This window comes from Anopheles nili, chromosome 2 (assembly GCF_943737925.1).
Source record: "Anopheles nili chromosome 2, idAnoNiliSN_F5_01, whole genome shotgun sequence".
Classification (NCBI taxonomy): Eukaryota; Metazoa; Arthropoda; class Insecta; order Diptera; family Culicidae; genus Anopheles; species Anopheles nili.
The window spans coordinates 72,855,487-72,879,717 of NC_071291.1; the positions used below are offsets into that span (position 1 = coordinate 72,855,487).

General features: G+C 49.0%; 1 protein-coding gene across 1 annotated transcript; it reads left to right on the forward strand.

Moving 5' to 3' along the window:
* Positions 1-22,124: 22,124 nt before the first annotated feature.
* Positions 22,125-22,917, forward strand: LOC128731939 (uncharacterized). The gene is made up of 2 exons (XM_053825097.1): positions 22,125-22,581; positions 22,647-22,917. Exons 1-2 carry the CDS (start codon positions 22,323-22,325, stop codon positions 22,886-22,888), a joined length of 501 nt encoding a protein of 166 aa, XP_053681072.1. The 5' UTR covers positions 22,125-22,322; the 3' UTR covers positions 22,889-22,917.
* The last annotated feature ends 1,314 nt before the right edge of the window (positions 22,918-24,231 follow it).

Genomic DNA, 24,231 nt, shown 5'->3' on the forward strand with positions numbered 1-24,231 from the left:
GAACGGTGGTGTGAAAAATCGATTCGGTCGCGCGTACAATCGTAGAGGAAAAAGGTGGCCATTACAAACGATTACAACCGTGACCCCAGCGGTGGTGTCTGGTTTTACGATGCGACGGGCAAGCTCCGTCTTTAAGGAAGGCAAAGGAAGCAGGCGAATGTAACAGCCACAACCCGACGGCCATAAAACGGGTTGTGCTACAAAGTAACTTCGAGGAGGATACGCCAATAGAAGCAACATAAAAGAAAGCCACGGCAAACACACCCAAACAGTGCAAACGGCATGAGAATCCATTTTCCCGCGACCAGAACGGCGTTACTGGAACGAGGTTTTCCTTGAACCGGCTGTTGGCCACTGTGCGGTAATCAAATTTCTGCCATTCTTTCCGACACGAAAACGGCGGCTTTTGGTCTAGCATGGGAGGTAGTGAATAATTTAAGTAGATATGAAGACGGGCTAGCCCAAACGGGAAAGCCTCGAAAGGCCGACGGATGGAGCGTTGCATGAGAAATGGCCACCATTATCCGATGGGGATTCGCATGCGGTGGACTCGGGTTTTGACCAGGATCAAGGGATGCATTTAAATGACCCATTTAGGTGTGATAATTTATCAGCATAACGAACGGCCTTCCTACTCCCGGGTGGTAATAGGACGAGAAACGGCCGAAGGAATTTTAAAGGATCACATGCGTCAGAATGGCCACGAACAGCGTCTGGAAGGAGGGATTTGGGGTTATTTGTTGTCCCGCAAACGGCCATAGATTGTGAGTAACATCCTTATTCTCTATCTTCTCGACCGTAGTGTGTGAATCAAGTAGAATCCTAAAAGATAAGAACTTTACATTCGGCACGTGCTTGATCAATCTATCGGTGAATGTGGAGCAAAGCTTCAATCCACATGCTGTTAACTAAATCGAGTAATTTGAGACTATTTCATTACAACGAACAAACTCCGTGATAAGCAGTCTATCAGCCTTAAACCCTTCCAGCACATCTGGCATAGATAAAACGGTTGATGTAACTATTTCAATTATGACCAGATGAACATTTTCCACTACATTTGCAGCCAAAGCCTAAGAAAGACATAACTCTGGTTATGCGTATTCACATCCACCTTGTCCCCGGTGATGGCATCGCCAGCTAAATAAGGTGTAATATGGACTAATCATCATAAACGATGAGCCGGAACGGGTGGGCAAATTGAGCACGGGGCAGCAAGATTTATATCGCTTGTTTCCCGCCCATCCGTGTAGGAGGCGTACCAACCCACAGGCTGGTGTAGATGTAATTAAGAAATTATGCACAATCTGCAACGCTGAGACGCCATTCGGGATGCGCCACCAGCGCAGGTCCCACGTTTCGTCGTTTACGACACGCCAAAGGAAACCCGACCGCTTTTTGCTCGACCCGAACGGCAAACTTTTACAATCTCTCACTGACACTTTCACACGGCGCATGGAAGACGGGCCGAAAAACTAGTTACAAGAATCATAAAAACCCAGACCCAAGCAAAACATGCGCCCCTTCGCAAGCAGAACCCACCGAGCAGACCGAGCAGAGGGGTGGGGGACAAGAAAAACAACAAACGACATCCTGAGAAAATAACCCGAGGATATCGCATTTGCTTCGGCACCGGTTTGGCCTCGCACGCCGGAATGCTTCACTATTAAAATCCCTAACAAGGCAATAACATTGGCACTCGTTTGCCAGCGCCACCAACCGGAAAAGCTCACAAAAACCAGAGATCGCTCGTTTGTACCCGTCGCTGGGATGCGAAGGATGCTGCAGCAGTAACATTTCACTGTCCTGCCCCCGAGTGAGGCCATTTCCGAAATGCTTTTTCCCAACCGCAAAAAGACTGCTTCCAAGGACCTGGTCGTCGGCCGTAGGCCAGCTGCCGTTTTTCTGCCATTTATGCCATTCGGACCTCGTTGGGGAAGTGGTATATAATTTAACTAAACCTGCTGCAAACTGCAGTTGAAGATGGGCAACCGACACTGCAACTGATGCGTTCGGGGTGTCTCCGAGATTGGGTGAATCATGCAAACGTTCGTTCTGTGGCGTGTCTGTGTTGTTGGGCAATGAAATATCTCAAATTCCTGCTACAAACTCCTGTGACAAACGTTGTTGGGTAAAATCGAAAAAAGGTTTAGCTTCTCTTTAACAGATCCGACTTGAGAAACAATTTCCCGAAAGCTCACTTTATAGCTAGCAGACATTTTTAATACTTCAAGAGCGCGACAGCCCACTACGAAATAGAGAATCCACTGGACCGCGGATGGTTTTCCCTCGAGAATGGCTACAAACGAAAAACACACACGTGCGCGTGCGAAATGATTCCTGCACGGCCACCTCGGGTCGTAACTCGACGCACTTAAGCCGGCGTGCGCCCATCGCTGGCAGCATACACCCAGCATTTAATAACATGACTAAATACTTCTCGGGACACAGCAATGTGTACCGGCGTCCCAAGAAACGGACGACGGTCGCTAAACCGGCATACCATCGTCCTTGCCGGTACGACGGAATGGAAACTATTCGTACAGCACTCGTTCGCTCGCTTGCTATCTCTGGCTACCGTTGCATCCGCTTGCCTCGGGAATGCATCCGCCCGCCAGAGTGCCACGAAACGGATGCCGAAATTTCTGTGGGATGTAGTAAAACATAAATAACCGAATAGCAAACATTAATTTCAGGAAGCGTGCCGCTGCTGTTCGTTTTGGCCTCGCTTAACTTTGGGCTGGCGTTTCGTTTGGGGGGAGTAGCAATTGCCCCAACAGGGCGTCAGTTTTACGAACTACTAAAAACCACCACCGTCGACGGATAAGTCCGCAGTCGTCACGCTTCCGTCAGAGGCAAATTTAATAAACACTTGACGGCGGCTGTGGCTTGCGGGATCGCGAATGTTCGCTTTCGGTGCGCTGCCTGTGTGAGTTTTTATTACGCTCCGCCGAGTGCTGACGAATGGTGGTTGGTTAAATAGTTGTTTTTTACTTGTTCAACCATTTCACGCCATTAAAATGATGTATGGAACGTACGCATCTGCGTTCGGGGCGTTGATAAACCACAGCAAGGAACCGTTTGAACTATAGCATGCGTTTCTTACATACTGAAGTTTCCGTGGTCGAAGCAATTTCGCTCACTAAATGCTTGTCAACCCGTTTTTATTGAAATAACTATGGCATAGGCGCTTCTTATCAAAGGCGCAATATGCGTACATCAATCTAAACATTATGCTCGCCTGCGAGAAAGAATGTCCTTATACTTTATCATAATACACTCCCGAGCACCCGAGCGAACCGGTTCCGGGGAGCTTTAAGCCGAGTGATTTGCTTGAAAGCCGCAAGAAAAGGCCCACGATGGAGAAATTGTTCAATCTTGTATGAAAATAGCCCCAAGATTCATATTGCAACTAGCAACCAAACAAAAAAAAGGATCGTCGGCGTTCGGTGGAAAATGAATCCCTTGCTACGTGGGACGACAAAAAAAAAGGGTTCCGGAGAGAAAATTTTAATATCACCCACCGTTGCGGGTCTTCACTGATATGACGAGCGTCCGGGTGGGCTTTTGTCGGTGGCTTCCGTTAACAGGTTCGACTTCCCATCACAGGACCATCGAAGCCAAATGTCCAAGCCGTTCCCGTAGCCGTTGATCCGGTTTTCCGCTTCACCGAGACAAACCGGGAAGCCGCCGAGATGATCTGTTGAGCCTTACAAAGGAAAAGTTCCCCGTGGTTCGAACCGTAAGCTCGCATGTCCTTTCCGGGCTCGAGCTATCTGGCGGCAGGCGAGCCAAGGCGGTCGGGATTAGGCGGGCAAAGGATAACATTTTTATTGGCTCATAAAAGCTTTACCAATTCCATCGCTGCCTGAGGTCGACCCTTTCGTTCGTGATGGTGGCGGCAGACAGGCCACCGACCCACCGTAAAATGCCGGAAATTAAAAATAATTGAACCAGCACGAGTAGGCCCGGCAATGGCCCGAAAGGATCGACTCGAGTCGACCGCAATTTATGCCTCCGGGTCCTTTTTTTCACTTTCGATCCCTTGAATCCCCCACCCGCGTACTCGAGGCCTTCTTTATGTTCTACTTTTATGAAGTGCACCTTTTTTATATTTTAAACGATCATCCACTTTCCTCTTGAGGTACGAGTGCCCTTTTGGAGTCAGAAAGGGAGCTCCTTTCAATCGGGTGGATTGTGGGAGCTTCCGCGAAAGTCAGGATGCTTCTGAGCAGGGGCATTTAACATTTTAAGTATAAAGAATAATATAAATGACCGTCAGATCGCGAGCGTGGCAGCCCTTCGAGGTGTTGCGAACGAAAGCAAGCATTCCTTTAAAACCGGAAGTAAACTCCACAATTTAAGCTTTTTTTTCGCCCCACGCGCCAGTTTTCCCTCTTTAAATGACTTCATTTCGGTTGCTTCTTCCCAGCCCGCTCGAAAGCGTCTTGTGAAACCAAACACGTTCCGTGTCGAACGCTTCGGGAAGACCATAAAACCGTCCAAATGATGACACAGTTGTTTTCCGGGTTCGCGGTTGGTATTATACTTTTTTTTATTCCTCCACAGGCTAGCTTCGAAAGCACCAAGCACGTTTCGTTTTGACAACGTCAAATTCCGCACCACCAGAGGGAAGTAATTATTTTACGCCCACAAAACCACGAATGGAACATGTTCGCTGCTCCTGTCACTGGCGTCGGGTGACCGAGTTCGATCGGGCGCGTGGTGGGCCGGATGTTTTATACAGTCTATTAGCATGTTTGCTTGACAGCTTTGTGTATTTTTTTGGTTTTGTTTTACTTGCAACGGAAGCGCAAGCTTTCGGTTTCATTGCAACATAGCAGGATGATGATTTAGTGAACCATTTGTTGTGATTCAATTTTAATTGTCTACAAACGATTTAACATACCAAAAATGGTATCAACGACTGCAACACTTTAACATCAATGTGTGCGGGGCTCTATTGTGGCTTCGTAGTACCCCATATCCTCTTTATCAGCACTCATTTCCTCCTGCTCTCGCTCACACGCTAACCGAACCGATCTCGAACGAAGGACCTCTCAATGGCACTGGGCCGCAACCACAGTGTTAATGTCGTGCAGTTTCTGGCCACAGAAAAACGAGGACGACCCATTACAGTGTTGTTGATGTGTGAGTGGAACGCGGTTCGTCGAATGGAAAATACCCATCATCGATCCTTGCGGTCCTTGTCCTGCTGGTCAGTGAGCGATCGGTGAGTACACCCCAACCCTGCGCTTAGTGGCGGCTGCATAATGAAGTGAACAAAACGCATCGGTAACTGTCAATCAGTGGACGCAAGGAAACCCAACACTCCATGCCGGCCAACGGCTGCTGTGCTGTTGGGTTAGATTGCATTAGAGCCTATGGTCGTTTCATGGTCGTTGTTTCAAACGACCAGCCTCCGGAGTGGCAGGTGACAATTAGGACGAGGCTTATAATGAGGCTTTACCGTTGCCACAGGAATGTGTTTGAGAGGTTAAGCGGACGAGAGTTGCGTCATTAGATGTGTTCTTGCAGTCCCACAGAAGCGACACGAAACGTGGAAATTCTGCTTCACCATTAAAAAGGATCTCGGAAATCGTCCCAATCCTACAAAAATACCCCGAGAAGCTACTCAAAAAAAAAACCACAAACCTTCTGAATGGTATGGTTTCAATTTCATCCACGTCTGCCAAAATCTGCTCGTGAAATGAAGGCGGTATAAAAAAAACACGCCCAAGGAAATGTAATCCTTCCCCCATAGAAACGCGGAACGGAAGATGATGCCGCTTGCGTACCGTACCGAAGAAAAATCCCTTTGCGTGCTTCTTTTTCCGCAAGTTTTTCCGCAGTTATTCCAACGCTTTGAAGCGCAAGCCCCTGGTACCTGGCATGAAACTTAACGACCGCTAATTAATTCATGTAAAATGAGAAAATTAACAACGAATATAAATGCTGGAAAATGAGCGGGTATAGCTGTCCTGGCACCGTGGCCGTCTCTTCACCGCGCTACCTTGGGCGCATTATGCGATCGCGTCCCTTTGACTTGGGGGGTTTTTGCGAGACCGCCCCAGTAATTCTCCATCGTCGGCCATTCGCACACCCAACCGGTTTGTGTAAAATATGTCCCGCGCCTCGACGCGTCCTGTGGCCAACCAAGGGCAGGTGTGCCAACGTAGGCCAGGTGCTCGGTCGCGAGCACACTCCGCACATTAAATCGCACAATAAATAGCTTAATGAAGTCTTTCCGTTTCATTACAGGCGTGACTTTCTGTCTCGCTTACGCTCATTTTCTTTACTTGCTCCATCAAGCCTTACCGAAATCTCACCCTTAAATAGTGTCGTACGAGCCGGCCCAAAAAAGCCTGCCAAGAAACGAGGCCCCAAAAGGACCTCCAACTTCGATGGCCATTCCGTCTGCCCCTTGGCGCGGGCGGATGGTTTGCCGCTTAATGATGCTTGTAATTTATTCTCTCGGCCACCCAAGGCTCATTACAAGCCCTCGGCTCGGAACAAAAAAAGAAGATCGAGAAGCTCAAGCACCACCGGAAAAGAAGTTTTTCGGCTCGCCCGCCCGATGGGACGCTAAAAATCGCGGCCGCATAAACGACGACCAAACGCCGGTACCGTAAAGTTGGCGGTTTTATGACGGTGACGAACTTTGGCCGATAAAGCGCGAAGATTGATGGCGGGCGAAGTGCGCAAAGGGCGTGTGTTAATTTTTCTCCTCCGTCCTTCTGCCCGGGCGATGGTTTCCTTATCAGTCGTTCTGGAGGGAAGCGCATCCAACATGTTATTGTCCAATTATCGAAGGTTAATACATTGCACGGTAACGGATGCCGGCGGTAATGATCCGATTGAAGGAGTTTCCCCATAAATCATCGACACGATGACACGTTGTTAAATGTTTGTCGCGTCGTTTTATCGCGCTGATAAATTATGCAAAAGATTCACCGCCGGTACAAAGTGAACCGTTTGTACATTTTCATCAATCAAACATTTCGTTGGATGGGCCTCAAAAAAGTTTGCGATAATTTATTTTATTCATCAGCCATCATGTTTCTCATTCGGCAGTCGTTACGCCTCGACAATTTGGAATCTTTAATGCTAAATTTTGTTTTGTGCTTCCTGCTTTCCTTTAAACAACTCCAAAGTTCGCCCGATCCAAACAATTTCAAGGCTCATTCATCATTTGATTGGGCAAAGTCAAATAGAACTGATAACGCCCGCATCATTTGCATATCTATCAAGTGAATCTTCATTTCGCAAGCAAGTGACACGATTTCAATCACCGACCGAACAGTGGTTTTGCGCCCAGAAACCATCCGATAACGCGCCATGACGTTTAATTTCGATTGCTAATGCAAATGGAACGCGTTTCATCATCGTCATGTTTCCGGGAGATGGAGCGCAATTTTACACGCAGAGATTTAGACACCGGTAATGGCTCACCAAAAATCCACACCATGCGCCAGTAATTATGAACCTCGTTACTGACCACCCGCCGGGGACGCAAGCGTGAGTGATACCGCTTAAATCACTGATAGTGCTCTCTCACCGAGTACGGGAAACATTTCAATCTACCATATATCGCCCGCAAGGGCCCGCACCACACCGACAGAATTTTATTATTATCATTTTCTAATTTGTTGAGAAAATATATCGAAGAATAAATTACATTTCCATCCTCCCCTAGAGCTGCGGTTCCCGACGGCGTTGTGGTTTGGGAGCGGATGGTTGACTTTCATTTTCCACCTGGCTGCACGTGCAGTTTAGTCGGTTTATTACCGTTTTATACGGGTCCGGGCGCTCGGTTCCGGCTGCGATGGCGATGCGGTGCAATGCCAGCCACATCACCATCAGCATCATCACCATCATCATCGTCATCGTGATGGTGTCGGTGCATCGGCACTCGCTTGAGGTCGGACCGGTGACCCTCGCACGAAACGCTGAGCTAGTGATAATGCAGCCACAATGCATTTATAATGGTTGCAGCAATCGATCGCACCGGTGCTCGGGCCGCTCGTGTAAAGGACCTGCACCACACGTGGCGTAAAGACGCAACGAGAATGCGTGGGGTTTCGGGAAAATTGACTCGGATCGCAAAGTAAATCGTAAGCACGTAATGTGTAATTTAGACGCAATGATGATATTCCAGTTCATCGCCATCACCATCGTCGTTGCTCGAGGTGGTACAGGGCTGAACAGTTGTTTTGCCTCCTGCAAGCGTATGGTCAATTTAGAGCAATTTTAACGGTTCAATTTCCTGCAATTATGCACACTTTGCACAGGGCGGTGTTTTTGGGAAGATTTAATTATTTACAATAACATTAGCGGCTTGTTACTTTCAACCGCGTGAAAGTTATTTCACACTCCCAAAAGTGCTGCATGGAACTTGTACGAGAATTGTTTACCAGAAATTAACTGTGCCTTTAAACGGAACGATGTAAGCCGTCTATTGACCATCGTCACTAGCAGCCACTGTAGATTTATCTCATTCGAAACGGTTCGATCGAACGGTCCGCCTCCGGGGTCTCTCAGGGCGTGTTTCATCGCGCCCGATCCGTGCTTATTGCCGACGAGACGAGGCTTGCACCGGCCAACCGTGATCGGAATGCATTCTAATGCATTTCTGATTACTTCACCGGCCGATGGGTTGAGTGTGCGTGACGTACCAAACCACTGGAATGGACGAGCCTACGGGCCTCCGGGTGGCCAGAGACTAACGGGACGATTGGATATGAAGCCGATTCGATTCCTAGCACCCAAACCCGACAACGACCGATAACATCGGCACCCGAGGACGATGTAAATTCTTTGTGGATGAATTAATTTGATTTGCATTTCTATACGATCCCGGCAATGGGACGGGTTTAGGTGGCCCAGGTGACGGAAAATGTGTCTCGGACAACGCGTTGTCCCGGTGAATGATGGCCATGGGAAAATTCCTGCACTGCAGCTGAGAATGGCTAACGAGCGTCGCTAATGGATGACCGGAATGGATTGTGGTTTGATGCAATAAAAGTGCATCATTCCATGCTCAGCAATGTTCAGTGGGATCGCGACAAAACGTTTACGCTCAAACGAAGGAAAGCAGTACAACCATCGTTCTTCGAAAATGAATGAACAAACTCATAAACCTTCCTCGCTAAAGTAACGCGAAAGAATATCACAAACGACTCCCGGAGTGCTGCAATAAACCTCGTAAACGATGAAAACAAAATCCCAAACCATCGACATAAAGGGCCGTGGATAACGGCGAAACGAAACGGAAAAAAAGGCAAAGCAAAATCGACCATGGAATGTAATCTGAAAGTGACGGCTAAGCTTGGATTTCATCATGGTAATCCGATGATAGCTTCGCTTTCAGCGCACACAGGACCACAGGTACCAATCCCTGCAAAGGCTTGCGAACGGGTTAAGAGCGTGTGGCGTGGATGGAACGGGCACGCGCGCCTCCAAATAAAATAACCCAAAAACCAAATGGTAAACTACGAGCAACGTTCCCGTACCGGACGCGCACAAACGGCTCCTAAAAGGATTCCAAATACTTGATATTGCGCCGTAAATACTGCCCCAAACGGCAGCCATGTTCTGCGAGCAGAAGAGAAAGAGAGAAAAAAGTAGTAATAAAAACTAATGGATGGCGCAACGAAACAAACCGACAGGATTTGCTTGATGAGAACGCTCCGCTTTCGAAGGGTTCTAAACCACTCGATCCGTGGAGAGGCCTGTTGCTGAGAAGAAAAGCCATCACCAGCGTTGGAATAGGACAGCCCGAAATATTCGCGATTAGATTCAGCGTTTGTGCGACGCGTTTTAGGAAATTGATATCCACCGTAACCGTGTAACGATCTACAATTGCGATCCTTTCGCATCACCGCAGCGGAAGATAAAATGAAGGTTATTTTTCCAGCGCTTGCATCCATGACACGTGATACGCTTACTTCGATTTAATTCCAGCGTTTCTATTAAATCAATTTTAAAGCACTTTCTTCCAAGAACCCCCAGGGTGGCAAACTTGATCATAACGCACCACAAACGTGTGTTCTGATTTTTTTACTCCACATTTCCAACAAAAAAAACTCTCGAAACCGGCGCTCGTGAGGATCTGATTACGCTAATACGTGTTTACCGACGTCGCCTTACCTCAGCTTGTTAGCTTTCCCAGCTGGCTTCTTGTTGGTTCCGGTTGCTTGGTCCCAAAAGCCGCGAAAGCACGCTTGCGCCTCACCCGAAGGCGCCACATGACAAACTTCAAACCATCCATCCTCTGAATGCGAATGGGATGAATCTCTCCCGCCGAAGGACACCGAAGGACGTCGGAGGAAGCTGGCCTCGGCGACCGTACGGGACCGGGGGTTTCGTTTGAAGTTATTCATACGTTTGCATATGTGATTATGTACACTCGCACACAGAAGAAGAAAAAAAAAATCGTTCTCATGACTCCCAGGGGCCAGCTGGAGAAAGCCAGGATGCTGAAACGTCGTAAAATAAAGGCTCGAACTGCACGGAAAATCTATAAGACAAGCACTTGCTCCTTCAAAGGCACGGTCGTTTTATAAAGGATTTTCCCATCTCTCCCTGAGAACTCTCTACGCGCCTCAGCATGCTGTTATGTGAAGTTCTTCGGCTTGAAGATACAACATTATAATCGTAATACGTCTGCATTTCCACATAGGATGAATAAGTAAGAGGCGTACTTCAAAACATCCTGTTTTTTTTTTTTGCTCAATGTTTTCGAAACTAACTCCAACCCAAGAGTTCGATCGGAAACGTAAAAGACGGGTTCGAGTTCGTTCGATCGTTTGAGGTTATTATTGCTTCTTGCTCTCCACGTCGAACTCGCGCTCTTTCATGTTTCCATTCAAAGAGCGCTGTTTACACGCGGTGGAAAATAACGCCGGTGCGCTTATGCATACCTACTGCACCATTTTTAAATTCCACGCTGCATTCGCGCTGCATTCGGGCAGGCAACCCAAAATCGAACCACCTTAACCACTGGTGGTCACAGATGCTAACTTTTCCAACACGTGCCGCAAGGCCACCCATTTCCTAGCCACAACCGAAAGAGAAGACGCCTTGTGCTAGCAGTCGGCATCTCGCCATCGAGGGACCAATTGAAACCGACTCATCGAAATGACCGCCCCGCGGTTCTGGCACATTCTCAGTCATGAAACCTGCAAAGATCGAGAAACCCGGGCACGGTCGGGACATGCTCGGAATGTCTAAACAGCCACTCCGGGTTCGTTCCGAGGGCTACAGCTGCAGTTAAAGTTTCCGTCCCGGCCCGGTGATCGTCTCAAACGCTCAACACCAGAGGGCGCTTCAACGTAGCCTCCTCCCGGTGGAGGAGTTGTACTGAGGGTGTACGAAAAAAAAACACACACACACCCCCAAGGTTTGTGTTTTGTTCCAATCCCGGCACCGAGCCAGCTGGCCTCGGTGAAAAGTCAAATAAAATTAAACGAGCCCTAGTCCACTGGCTCGAACCGTCGCATTCGTTGGTTCTTTGGTGGAAGCCGGTGAGAAAAGCAGCCCGCAGAAAAACGACACCCCGACTCGGAGTCTCGGAGGCAAACCTTGCCCGGGAATGAGCAGCAATTGTGAGCGCTGTTTGTTTTACACTAATTTCATGAACTTTCGGCTTACGCTACGAACGTGTTGGGGTCGACGGATTCAGGGGTTTGACCGGAAATGCAGCTGTAAAAATAGCCCCAGGGCACATGTTGTTTTCCCCTGGTTACGATGCACCGGCCAGGCGGCAGTCGAATGCGTACAGAGAAAGATGCTGGTGGATGGAGAATGAGCTGCAATGGCAACATGTGACCATGCGAGTAGAAGCGGACCTTAGATGACCGTACGTAGTCGACAGAAGGGGACTTGCCGGGATGCCCTCCGGTGAGCTCCGGAACAGGAGCACCAGGTTTGATATGCCATTTGATGCAGTATAATTTTATTAACTGGTGCTAACGGATGTTTTTAGTTGTTTTTATTAGAAAGATATGATCTCGTGAGGGTAGAAATGTTTGCGCAATGTTCCGTCGAACATATGAGGTTTTTTGGTCTGATTTTTACGTTTTTAAGTTGCTATTCCTGTGCAGTTTTTCTCATCTGAATCTGACATTCTTTTTCGAAACATACACAGCGATCTATGTTAGTGAAAATGCATCAGTTTCATCATACAATGAAAATTTTCATAAAATGTAATAAATCCCTCAAACACACTAAAAAGGAATAGTGCTCTTGATGTTCTACTAGCTCCGTTACTAGCATGATTCAGTTCGTATGATCTTTTCCCCCCACATAAGTACCGAAATTCATTAGCTAACCTACAATTCCCAATTCGCCCCATATCCACTTCCTTTCGCGAGAAAAAAGAAGAAAAATACACTCTTATCTCGTGCACGGCACACCGTCAACGCTTCACGTCCCGCTGACAGCCGACGTATTCTTCTTCGTCAAATTATTTTGCGCTCCATCACCGGCTTTCCAGCACCACACCGGTGGACATAGCGCGGAAAAGACACCGTTAAGACATTTTTCATTTCCCCCGTGCGATGGCGTTACAAAAAAAAAGAAGTCCTGCCCGTCATGCGCCTGCTGCGGCCAAAGGACTCCACACATAGAAGCGATTCAAAGAATTTTTGGCGTACGATTCCATCCATCGCTCTCGTCCTCGTCCACCTTTCGTCCTTGGCATCTCCCCATTTATTCTGCCCCACCAAACAATGGTGGTCTGTTTCGTTACTAACGGTACGTTTCGCTACAGTTCAGGATGGCGCCTTTTTTTCCGTTTCCACTTTGTTGCTGCGCTTCTTGCGCGATGAAAAGAAGCAAAAAAAAAAAAAGACCAGAACTCCAAAACATTCCTCAGCCCCCCTCAGTACTCCCCCCCCCCCAACCCCTCTTTCCGCTATGCCTCTTGCGGCGTAATGAAAACGCAAAAGTCAACCAAAATAATTAATCACCGAAACCGAAACAACCGCCACCACCGTCACTCGGCCTCGCGCTGATCCGCAAATTTCTCGTAACGCTCCGATTCCTGACTTTATCATTTAGATTGGATTAATTTTTCTTCCTCATCAGTGAAAGAGGCCGCGAGACCCGTCGCGGGCAGGCAGGATGCAAGAAGGGACAAGTAGACGAAAAAAAAGAAAAAAGGAAAGAAACTCAAGAACCACGAACCCTAGGGAAGATGTCAAGTACTCATCAGCCGGGGTGGAAAACGGCGTAGAAGCACGCCTGGGAAACTCGAAAAAGGACGAGCTTCTATCGGCACCGCATTCCGCTAGAAAAGCAGACAGAAGCTTCTAGGGAAGGGCAGACTCGTGCGGATGAGCACATACCGGCGCTTGTTTGCCGAGCTGCCATGTTGAATGGGAAATTCTTTTCTCCACCTTCGCCGAGATGCGCTCGTGTGCCGCATCACGACCAAGGTGGTGGAACATTTTCCATTGAAAAGCTAGTTGAGCGGGCGACCTGTCGGTTTGGTGGATAAAAAGATACAAACGAAACCGTTACCAACTTCTCGAGCAAACGGCGAATCGCGAAGGGTGTCTCTTCTTCATTCTTCGCTCATTAAGAATAAACCGCGTAAAACTCGGTGCCCGCGGAAAAGCTCCCCTTTCGGTGCGCTGATGAAACTTTCGATCGCAACCGGCAAACCCGTGACCATGAGAAAAAAAAATACTCACATTCACAAAACGACACGCTAATACCGCGCTGGCAGCAAACATTCATTAGCCGAGCAATTATGGCTGAAACTGTGACAATGCGTATCGTCACCTTCGATGCCGGGAAAACCACCCCGCGGCGAATCAGTCGCCTGATTTGCTAAGCTCATTAAAGCAGCCCCCCGGGAGCTGGCAGGCAAGGGATTAGCCTAATGAACGGAACTCCAAACAAAAGCGCTTTTCGAAAGCTCCCGGTTGCCTTTGCACCTCCATTGAAGGCGAATCGCAAAGCTGCGTCGCGTTTATCCGCAACCATCGTCGCCGTCGTCGTCCTTGGAGATTCTTCCGCCCGGTTGACGAACGAACTTGGGCAGGATTATCGAGATTAGACGCGGGCGGATTCGTGATTCCGTTTGCCGTCGAGCGTGTAAGTAGCTTGTTTTTCGCGGGAATTTACTCGGTAGCGCGTGCTTGGGGTTTTTGGGGTGTGATCGTTTTGCTTTTTTCGCTACAAACAACCACGCTAACACGTCGGTGGTGGCTTTGGAAAGGATCCCACTCTAAAAATTGGAACGTTTCTTGACGCCCCGAAGCACACTTAAGCCAATCTGTCACTCGCGACTCGTGATGGCATTTTGAATGCGATTTCGAGCGAACTTCAAGTGGCAATCTGCGGATCAATTATCCACTTGATCCTTCACGTGGGACTGCTTAATGAAATCAACACTTCATTGATGTCAAGAAACCATCATAAAGCTCAGTCTTTAAGCCGTCGAAAGTGGTTCAAAGAATCCCTTACAATTTCCCAGACTTGTGCAAAAATTTCATGAAATAATTAGGAAAAAACAAATTCGTAAATCTCTTTCCTCTTGTATGGTTTATTTTTCTCATTCTCATTGCTCTACAACAACTCACTTACCTTTTTGTTGTCGCGAAACTTCAACCACCCGGACACGATTGTCTGATCACTCGCAAGCACGTCACTGGTCGCTCCACCGAGGTCTGAATCTTCTGGCCCGTCCCCACCACAAACACCTGAGCTTCTACCATCTCCTCCTGGAGGACTACACAACACGCTGCGAGCCGGAGACGAAAACACTCCCGGTTCGCCGAGTACACTCTTGGCTGGACTAGCCGGCCCGTGGAAACCCGTTGACGCGTGATGTGACGCGTAAGGACGATGGATAGGCGACGAAAACACTCCCGGCTCACCGAGCACACTCTTCGCCGGGGACACCGGAAACGGTTCTCGCCCAACCCCACCTGGGTGACGTCTCACCGGAAGGGGAGAATTTTCACATGAACTCACACCACCACTACCACTGGCGAGTCCGAAGTTGTGACGCACGACGTTCTTCCGCAGACAACCGCCCGCACTGCAATCGGAGTCAACGCGTTTCCGCATGGCAAAGGACTCGCTGGACTGTGAAGGACTGCACATGCACTCGGAAGCGGCTCGACGTTTAGCTGGGACCACGGAACACTCACACGGTTGCTGTTGTTGTTGAAGGAATCGTCGGGATACGAGTGGTGAGTCGATCGCGTCCATATCTGGTTCGTTGGATCGCCTTCCAGTGATCGGAGTCGATCGCTGGTCGCGAATGACGCCTTGCAGCTTGTCGAGACGCCGATTCGGTAGTGGAGATGATTTCGCACTTTGTGAGCCACTCTCGAGGAGTAGTAGTGCCGCGGCATGATGCGGTAAATGGTGGTTATCGTGACGGCGGGGTACATTTGGTGAGTTTTTGCACGATTCCGATCCGTGAAGGTGCTGCAACGCGACGGAAACGCTGGCCGCCATTGACGGGTGATCAGCGCTTCGCTTTGGCGCTGATGTGATCGGCGGTGTTGATCCCGAGTCGGCCATTTTGAGTGAAGAAAGTTGTTCTGCAATGGAAAAATAAAGAACAAGTGCTAAATGTTTAGGTTTTGATAGTACAGTATGGCAAGGATCAACCTCTAATAACCTGTTTTCGCAAAAAGGAAATGATGCTTTGTGATCGTATTAACTTTTTCAAGGCAACTAGATTGCACTGCCCTCATTTTGTTGAGCTCATGTCAAACATATTGCGATGTAACGAAGTTAAGGTTGATTATTTATTTATTCTTTTGATATTCTACATTCAATTTTCAGAGCTTTTATATTTTTTATTTGTTGAAGATTCCAAATTTCCCCCTTAAAATTTGAGCTCAATACACATCGAACAGTTGCGGCTAGAGTTGTTTAATAATTCGCTGATTATTCATTGCCGCATGTCAGCCGAATATTGCGAGCTCTTCTGACGCCTTTTTGGCACATATGTACCGATACCGATAAACACATCCTTGCTCTAATTACGCCCGTTGGATAATGTGTAAGCACGCAAACCAGACTGCGCGCATCTTGTGCTACGGGACACTCGAATTTTCGGCGCTCGCATTAGCTTTGACAATAATGGAAACATTTCTACCATCAGCCAGCCTTCCAGCTGGTCCGGTAAACGTCCCTGTTTATGTCCTAGTTTGAGCCAATTTAGTTCAATTATTTATCACGGCTCGCCAGGCCCGCCAGCGCCCGGAGAACCCCGGGTGAAATTGGGAAAGCGTGCACGCATAAAGCGGCTAATTTCCGGTACACCATCAAACCAACCGGTGACGGTCGGAATGTTTGCCTCCATCCAACCCCGTTGGACCGTGAATCTGCACGAAATTATTATGATCAACACGGATCCCGTACAGGCCCGGCCGGTGAGTGAGTATGGCCGCGAGGAATGCTGCCGTAGTTTGCATTCATTGTTCTCCGGGGACAAGCGAATGGAAGGCATGAATCAAACTCATGTCGGGCCAGTGTACGCCGCTGGGAAAATGCGACATTACGGCCATTCGGCCTGTCTGCCGGCCACTCACCGTGCGCAATTCACGCGTTGGACATGACGGTAACAATCGCCAAACGAAGCATTCGGAACACTCCCCGGGCCGACTCGCTGCTGCATTTTGCTGCAACCGAGCAGCAAAGTGCAACAAACTGCAACCATACCATCGAGAAGGACCGTGGAATCGACGCACTCGACAACAAACAGCGACCAGAAAACACCGGCATGCCGCGTGCTTCGGCTCGATGGGCATGTTTGAGAGTAAGCAAGTAAAAAACTGGGCGCCTCCATCGGGGTGTCTGCAGCGAACACAGACCCGCACACGAATGGGCCCACGGTCGGTAGTGGCCAATTGGAATGTTAAATGAATCTCGTGTCCTCTACTGGGCTACAGATTCGAACCACCACATCCACGTTGCTGTCATTCTGCGTTACAACTTGTTTGTGTGATTTGTGAATTTCATCACAACAGAGCATCGATTTTTCGACTAAATGATTGCGCCCCGATTAGAATGCTTTCGTCTACAGTCGGCAAACGGTAATGCCGTTGTTTCTCAAACATAAACGCTCGCGAGATCTAGTTCGCGTTCATTGTTCTTTCTTCCACGGCTTGTGGTTGTCATTTACTTCATTCAAAAGTGTACCGCGACACCTGGAACGACGGTATCAAATTAATTAAATCACAGAAATCAATCATTCCACCGGCGCCGAAGCATCTTTTATTCGCTGTATCAACATCAAACCCACCGTTATTGTGTGCGCAGTCAAAGGCGCAGAGCGCACGTCCTGCCAACCCGGAAATGTCGACCGTTTCCGGCACATCTCTCGCTCCGGGGCGCGCTAATAAACCGCTTTTCCTGTTTTCTCATCAAAATGTAAATCAGTCTATTTATTTGCCGTTCCAACCGGATGCTGGTTCGATCGGCGTTTGCCCGAACCAAACAAAAACACCGCCAGCGCGAGTAAGACAATCTTGACGCCCCGGTTGCTGGGAAGAAAAATGACTCCTGACAGGAAAATCAATACCAATAACATGTATCGCGCACGTCGTGTTCGCACACGGAACGCGTGTGCTACTTTCGTTCGCCTCATCAGCTTTCCGGTCCCGGTTTCGGCGTTTGGACACGCGCCAACCATCCCACAGGATGAAGCCAACCCGCGTCAGATATTTTTCTCCCTCTTCTACTGTTCTGGTGACTGGTGGCTCAAAAATTTAAATCAAAACCATCCCAACCGCTTCCGTTGAATAACGCTGGTAGAAAATGCGGAAAAACAAAAAGAAAAAGTTTGCCACGCTTAGCTATTCCAAGCGAAGCTAGAATGTCCTACTTTCTGGGTGGGCAAAGGCACGATACGCTATCGGATTCGAAGGACCAACATTCTAGCCCACGGTGTGTACTACTGACGAACGTCTTCCTTAGATGGCGTAACGCTCCTCGACCACCGTCAGTGGGTAAAACGGACGAAACTTCAACGTTGAAACGTAGCAGACGGGGACGAGAAATCTTCCCGAAAAATCCTCCATTTCTTCGCCCACGGAAGCGGGAAAACGGAGAGCGTCGTCGTTGAATATTTATTTGTATGGATCACGATCCACTCGACGAAGTCGGTGTCGGTCCTGCCGTTACTCGTGGGTATGGGCAAACCAATCCCACTGCCAAAGTATGTACGTATGTATTGAAGATATGAAGAGGCTCTGCTAGCAAGAGAAACCCAATCCACCGCTTCAAGTGTCGATGCTCGAGGTACCATTCCTCGGGAAGCCGCACGCAAGAAGACACACTCCCAAGGAGTCAGCAGGGCCGAGAGGTCCTCCTAGTAAGCGAGTCTCTGCGTGGAGGTGGCCGTTCGGGAAGCAGAAAAATCCTCCGGCAAATAATCCACTTGTTTGTGTACCACACGTTTTGGGTACGTGCTTCTTCAATAGATATGCGACGTCCCGTCGGTCAGGTTCTGGGACGCATCTACGAGGATAGAAGCGGAGAAAATGGTGGACCTTTCCCGGCCGTAAATGTGGGACAGGTTACAAAGAGGAAAAGTTTATGCATTCAACGGCACCTCGCGGAAGGCAATGGCTGGTGGGAAGACTAACCAAACGCGGCGTCAGGTAGAGGAATTTCCAGAGAATGCCAAACCACAACCGAAAACGAACACGAATGTGCAACCTTTTTCTCCCTGGGGGAGTCGGGATTTCTGCCGTTTCTGAAATATTCTCGGTCCCCACAATGTTGGTTCACTCGTTTCGCATTTTTTCAGGTGCCCTCTACGCCGTGACATGTCCCTCGGGATTTTTTTTATTTATTTTCAACTACCTGTCACAATGAGTTGAATTCGTGCAGATAGCCACGGTCCTTTCTCGAGCTTGTCAGTACAAACGAGCACCAAATTGGCCGACTTCAGCTGGCGTTAGTTTCAGTGCAAACATTTTTAATTTATTCACAAGCCAAACTGTTCGTGACATTGTTTTCGGAGCAGCAAAACTATTTCCCTCGCGACTTCACTTAGAACATGGTTTACTGTCAAATGATCCTTAGAGCAGCATCGATCCATCGATCGACGTCGCAGTAAGCGTTGCTTTTAGTGACTTGAAATAAAATCCACTGCTCTACCAAAGCACCCATGGAGCACCGTTTCCTTATGACCGAAAAGCAATTAATAACACCAAGAATATAATTGTGTTTTTCTTTCTCCACTTTTTTTCCTCGCTGTTGCGCTGTTGTTTGCCGTTGACGTTTTCCCGAGTCACTGCGAGTTACAACAGAAGGTTCGCCGTCTTGGTTGCATTTGGACTTCAGCGCACTCGGCACTATAGTGTGTCTACTTGTTAGACAAGCTCGTTATCAGTGCGAAGGCAAATCCTTAAGTAGCTGTCAATGTGCTCCATTAGGACGAGTGGCACATTCGTGCCAGCAGTCGGCATCGAGAACTAGGGCGAGAGCATTAGGCAGTCACGATAGTTGCACGAGCAGAGGGTAAGCTTCAACGTTTCCGTGGGCAGCTATGGGGAAGGCGCACAATGCAAACTGTAATATCACGCTTACCGGAGTGAATAACTGCCGTGAGGAGGCCTGTTTTTTCCTCTGTTTTCGCTTTTCCAGTAACCCCAGCTCCGTAGAGTCCGTAACCTACAATTTTCCCAGCGCGCATGTAATTCGTTAGCGAGTTCACCCGAAGCTGCACAGGCAAAAACGATACCGGAAACCGACCAGGAGCTGCGATGGATTGACTCGTCCCACCAAGGAACCACCAGGAAGCGGCGGAAAAACTCTAATCCCCATACCGACCCGAAAGCAGGCCAATTTTTCCGCACCGCACTGAATATCCCATTCGGGCTAATGTTCTGGCAATGATACGATCTTTTTCATCGACCAACCCAACCTACTGGCGGAGAATGCTACGAATCCGAAAATTAGCGCCGAGCGAGCAAAATTCTGCCCAGCGATTGTAACGCCCAGATAAGACCCGTTTACCGTTACCGTTGTGTGAAGAAACCTGCCGAAAGGAAAAACAAAAAAATTGCAAATCATCATCGGGCGAAAATGAGCCACCGAAACCGCCAACACCCGGGCGTGATCCGAGGCCCTCCGGTGCTGAAACTTTTATTTTAGATTAGATGTATATACACACATAATAGTTGGCTGCCTTCTCCCATGTGATCCCGGGGGAAAACTGGCACCACCGGGAGATCCTTGGGATGGCTGGAAATTGCACTCGCTGCCGTCCCGAATCGGACACCATCGGTGCTGACATGGGCAGCGATTTGATTGAAGCCTGCGGGAACTTCCTGGTGAGCACAGTCCAGCAGGCCAGCCAGCTGACCGGGATCCGACAGACCTACCAAGGGTCGCCTTGATATATTTACTTACTTTACGAGCTGTCAGAAAGTTTATGGTCATAAATAATGGCGACGAAATGGTGCAGGGGATTTTGATGGAAACTCCCCCGCGACCAGCTCCGGACCCGTTGGGGGCAAGGTAAGGTGTGGAAATATGAAGGGGGTTCCTTGCTGGGCTGCCTTCTTGGGCAAGTATTTTTACTTTGCGACCGTGAGACGTCCCACGTCCGAGTGACCAGCTTTACTCGTTTACTTTGGTGGGCAGTGAGAGAAAGACAGCGACAAGAAAACCGCCCTTGGTTTGTTTCTTTCGAAGCGGGTTGATAAATTGTTTTAGGCGCTGGGCTTAACAAATTTTAGGCTCCATGTCCTGCCTGCAGGGGAAAGGCATGTTTTATTTCACTTTCGTTTTGTCTCCTGCAGGCCGCAATACATTTGGGCCACCCTTCTAGAGCTGGTTCGGATTTGTTTATATTTTTATTTCACCTACGCGTTCGTTACCTGCCACGAAAAGGAGGCCCTTTTGCGTGGCCGAGATTCGGGACCCTCAATTTGTTATCTGATTTAACCGTTTGCAAAACATTTGCCATTATTTTACTACCCAACCGAGCGTTTGGGTAGTTTCGTTTTCCGGGTTCCTTTTTCATTTCATTCACTTTGCTTTTCTTCAGGTGGATAGAGCCTTTGAAGTATTTTTAAGAAATTTTCAGCCAAAAAACGGCTCAATCGATTGCGGAACTGTTTGTGAGAGGGACTTTAAACATTTTCCAACAAATAAACACAGTTTGTAAACCAAAATTCGTTCTTTTTTTTCTTATTTTAAATCCCAGATTCTCGCTTATTGGCATCCGCATACGCTCATCATAGTAACCTGGCTTAACGCTCCCGGTGCATGTGTACCGACTGGATAGGGCGCGTAATCAAACGCAAACATCGAGAGTAAAATAGCTCAAACAACAACAAAAAAAAGGCCAACACACCCGCGACCTCTCGAAGCCCACCCCCGGTATGCGCGATAAACAAACCGGGAACCGAGTCGCGGAACAAGATTGCTGTTCCAGAAATCCCTTATTTCAATTGAAGCTAATCACGGAGCCGAAGCGCACCGTCGGTGGCAGCCGTGCGCGACCGCCATGCTGCTTACAATTTACAACAGCGGCTGGACATGCCACCACCCACCATTAGGCAAAGGGCGACCGCCCATCGTACGCTGCGAGCTAACGAACCGAACCGGGCGCAGGAGATGTGACGATTCCGATGCGTCAAACGGGAGTTGCTGCTGCAGCGTGCACGGGACCGTATTATGCCGGCACCGGGGACGGACATCAGCATATTGGCCACTTTATGCCCACGCAGGGAGTCCATCCGATGGGATAAAGTAATAATCTTCATCTAGCAGTCGTGCCGGTGTGTCTGCCACACCATAGGCACGTTTGGTGAGAATGGTGGTCAAAATTGTGCTCAGCGACGAGTTCAGGATCAAGCGATAGCTTGTGCAAGAACTCTTATTTTTCACTCGTTTGAAGATCCTCAGTTGTTGTGCTTCGTTAGTGCTTTAATTTGCTCCTTAAAACAGTGATCCAGGACGCTTGGAAAAGGACAAATACTGCAACACCCTACCAGGCTCTGCGTCAACATATGTTGTCCTTTTTGACCACAACAATTCTATTCCCTGCACACCATCCATGTACCAATTGGTGGACACCAGTGGCGTGCCGACCGATCGGAAGCATCTACGTTGCAAAACTCACAGTCGCACCACCGCGAAAGGGTGCATTAACAGTGTCCACCGTGGTCGGTCCGATGATCGCGCAACCGGAAGGCGCCCCCATTGGCCGGCAGGGGTGGGCGCCCGATTCCGGGTATTAAAATTGATAATCCATTCGCCGGTCCAGTCCGCGAGTCGGGCCTGTGGCGCAGGTCGTAACTTTGCGTGGTCGTGCACGGGCGAGCTGTGTGATGTGCGTCCACGGGAATTTAATTGTGCCGTTCGTCCTGGCGACGGTGGTCGTCTGGTTAGGCCACGCGCTATCGGAATCCACCTCTGGACCGGCCAGTTCACAACGAGTCGTGGCCAAACCCGAGCCATGGACGGCCATCACCTCGATCCAGGTCACCCGCATCCCGGAGGCACCCAAGGACGATGGAGATCGAGCGGCACGATCGCGATCTAGGCGTCGCACGCGGGATCAGGACGACAAGTCTAACATCGAATCGAGTAATGGAACCGTGTCCTGGAGAGACCCACGTCGCACGTACTCACTCTTCCCGTATACCCGGCAGGTATATCACTGTGGGAGTGGCTGAAAGGACGCGAAAAACCCGAGGACAACTGCATGCTGATGGCGATCGGAGGTGTCGCGAGTGGTGGCGCTCTGACTGGCGCGTTTGTGGGCGCTGGAATTGGCAGCATCTTCACTGGACCGGGTGTCATCGTGGGAGGCATCATTGGCGGGTTGGTGGGTGTATTTGGGGGACTTAGTGTGGGTGCGAGGGCTGGAGCAGTGGCGTGTGAAAATGTCTGACCCAAGCTCCCAGGTCAGCGTCATTTAGTGGAGCAATAAAATTGTCACTTAAGTGCACGGTGCCGTTGTTCGGTGTTTCGGTGTGAATGACAATCTTGATGGAAGGTTTCGAAGGTCCTCGGTGTACCCGTAAAAAGGTGACAAATAAGGCTCCTGTGGCCCGTGCTCCGTGGAAGGTCACTCCCATCCCGAGAAGCGATTTAGTGAAAGAAATGCCAAACGACATTATGCTGGCTGTGTCGCATTTGCCATCCATTTAACCCATTGTTTCGTGTGTGTGTGTGTGTGTGTGTGGGGGGGGGGGTTAGTGTTGGTGGTTTTCTTCTCGGAACAGGACACTGCAGGACCCGCGTGCGGTGTTACATAAAACATAAGGCCGCTAGATTACATTCCCATTTCTTCGACCCCGCTCGCCGAGAGGCTATATTTTCCGTGTTACTTTTATTTATCGCCGAAGCACATCATTTATACTTTCCGCACCGACCGACTCCAAGGTCCTTGGTTTCCTAAGGATCGGTGCACTTCCCTCCGACGATGGTGGGCCGAAAAAGAAACACACATCCATAAGTAAAACGCACCACGGCACTCTCATCATCAATATTGCATGCATGATTTTTATGTACACACTCACACTCACGCGCCCAACTCGGAACACCTCTTTCCCGTACCATCCTCAAGCGGAGCAAGGAGCAAGCAAAGAAAATGCTCCTTCAGAGCCACCCTGCGTTCGTGAGTGTTTACAACGTGTACAACCTCCGTGCGACCATATTTCTGTCCCTTGGAACGAGGTGCGTCCGGGAACGGAGAAGAATCGCAATAACCACATTGCGTCTAATGCGCTCTCTTCCATGGGTGGTTTTTTTTTTCTTTGTTTTTGTTCTGCATCAACAGCACTCGCGCACACAAACACGCCCCGTCTGGTCATGAAACAAGGCTGGAATAAAAAAAAAACAGCTAAATGGAAACGCAGACACTCCAATCCCGCCCTACCACGGGTTACTGGAACTATATCACGGCCGGTGTAACACGAAGGGTGGAGCGTACAAAAGGACAGCAAATGTAGCGCGATGTAACGATGAAACATTCCGTCCAGCTGGGGGTGGTGGTGGTGTTGGGCAAAACTAGAAGCATCCGGTTCGGGAATTTTATTTCCTTCGCACCCATCGGCCTCCCAACATCCCAACGGCCATTGCAGTTGCAGCGTGGCATTTGTGTTGACAGAAGGTGGCCGCGAGCGCACACACGCGCGTGTGTGTAAATTAATGACCAGCTTGTTTGATGTTTTCGTATCGTGGGGAAATTTATTCAACTGCGGCACTTTTCGCTCGCCACCGTAGAGCAAA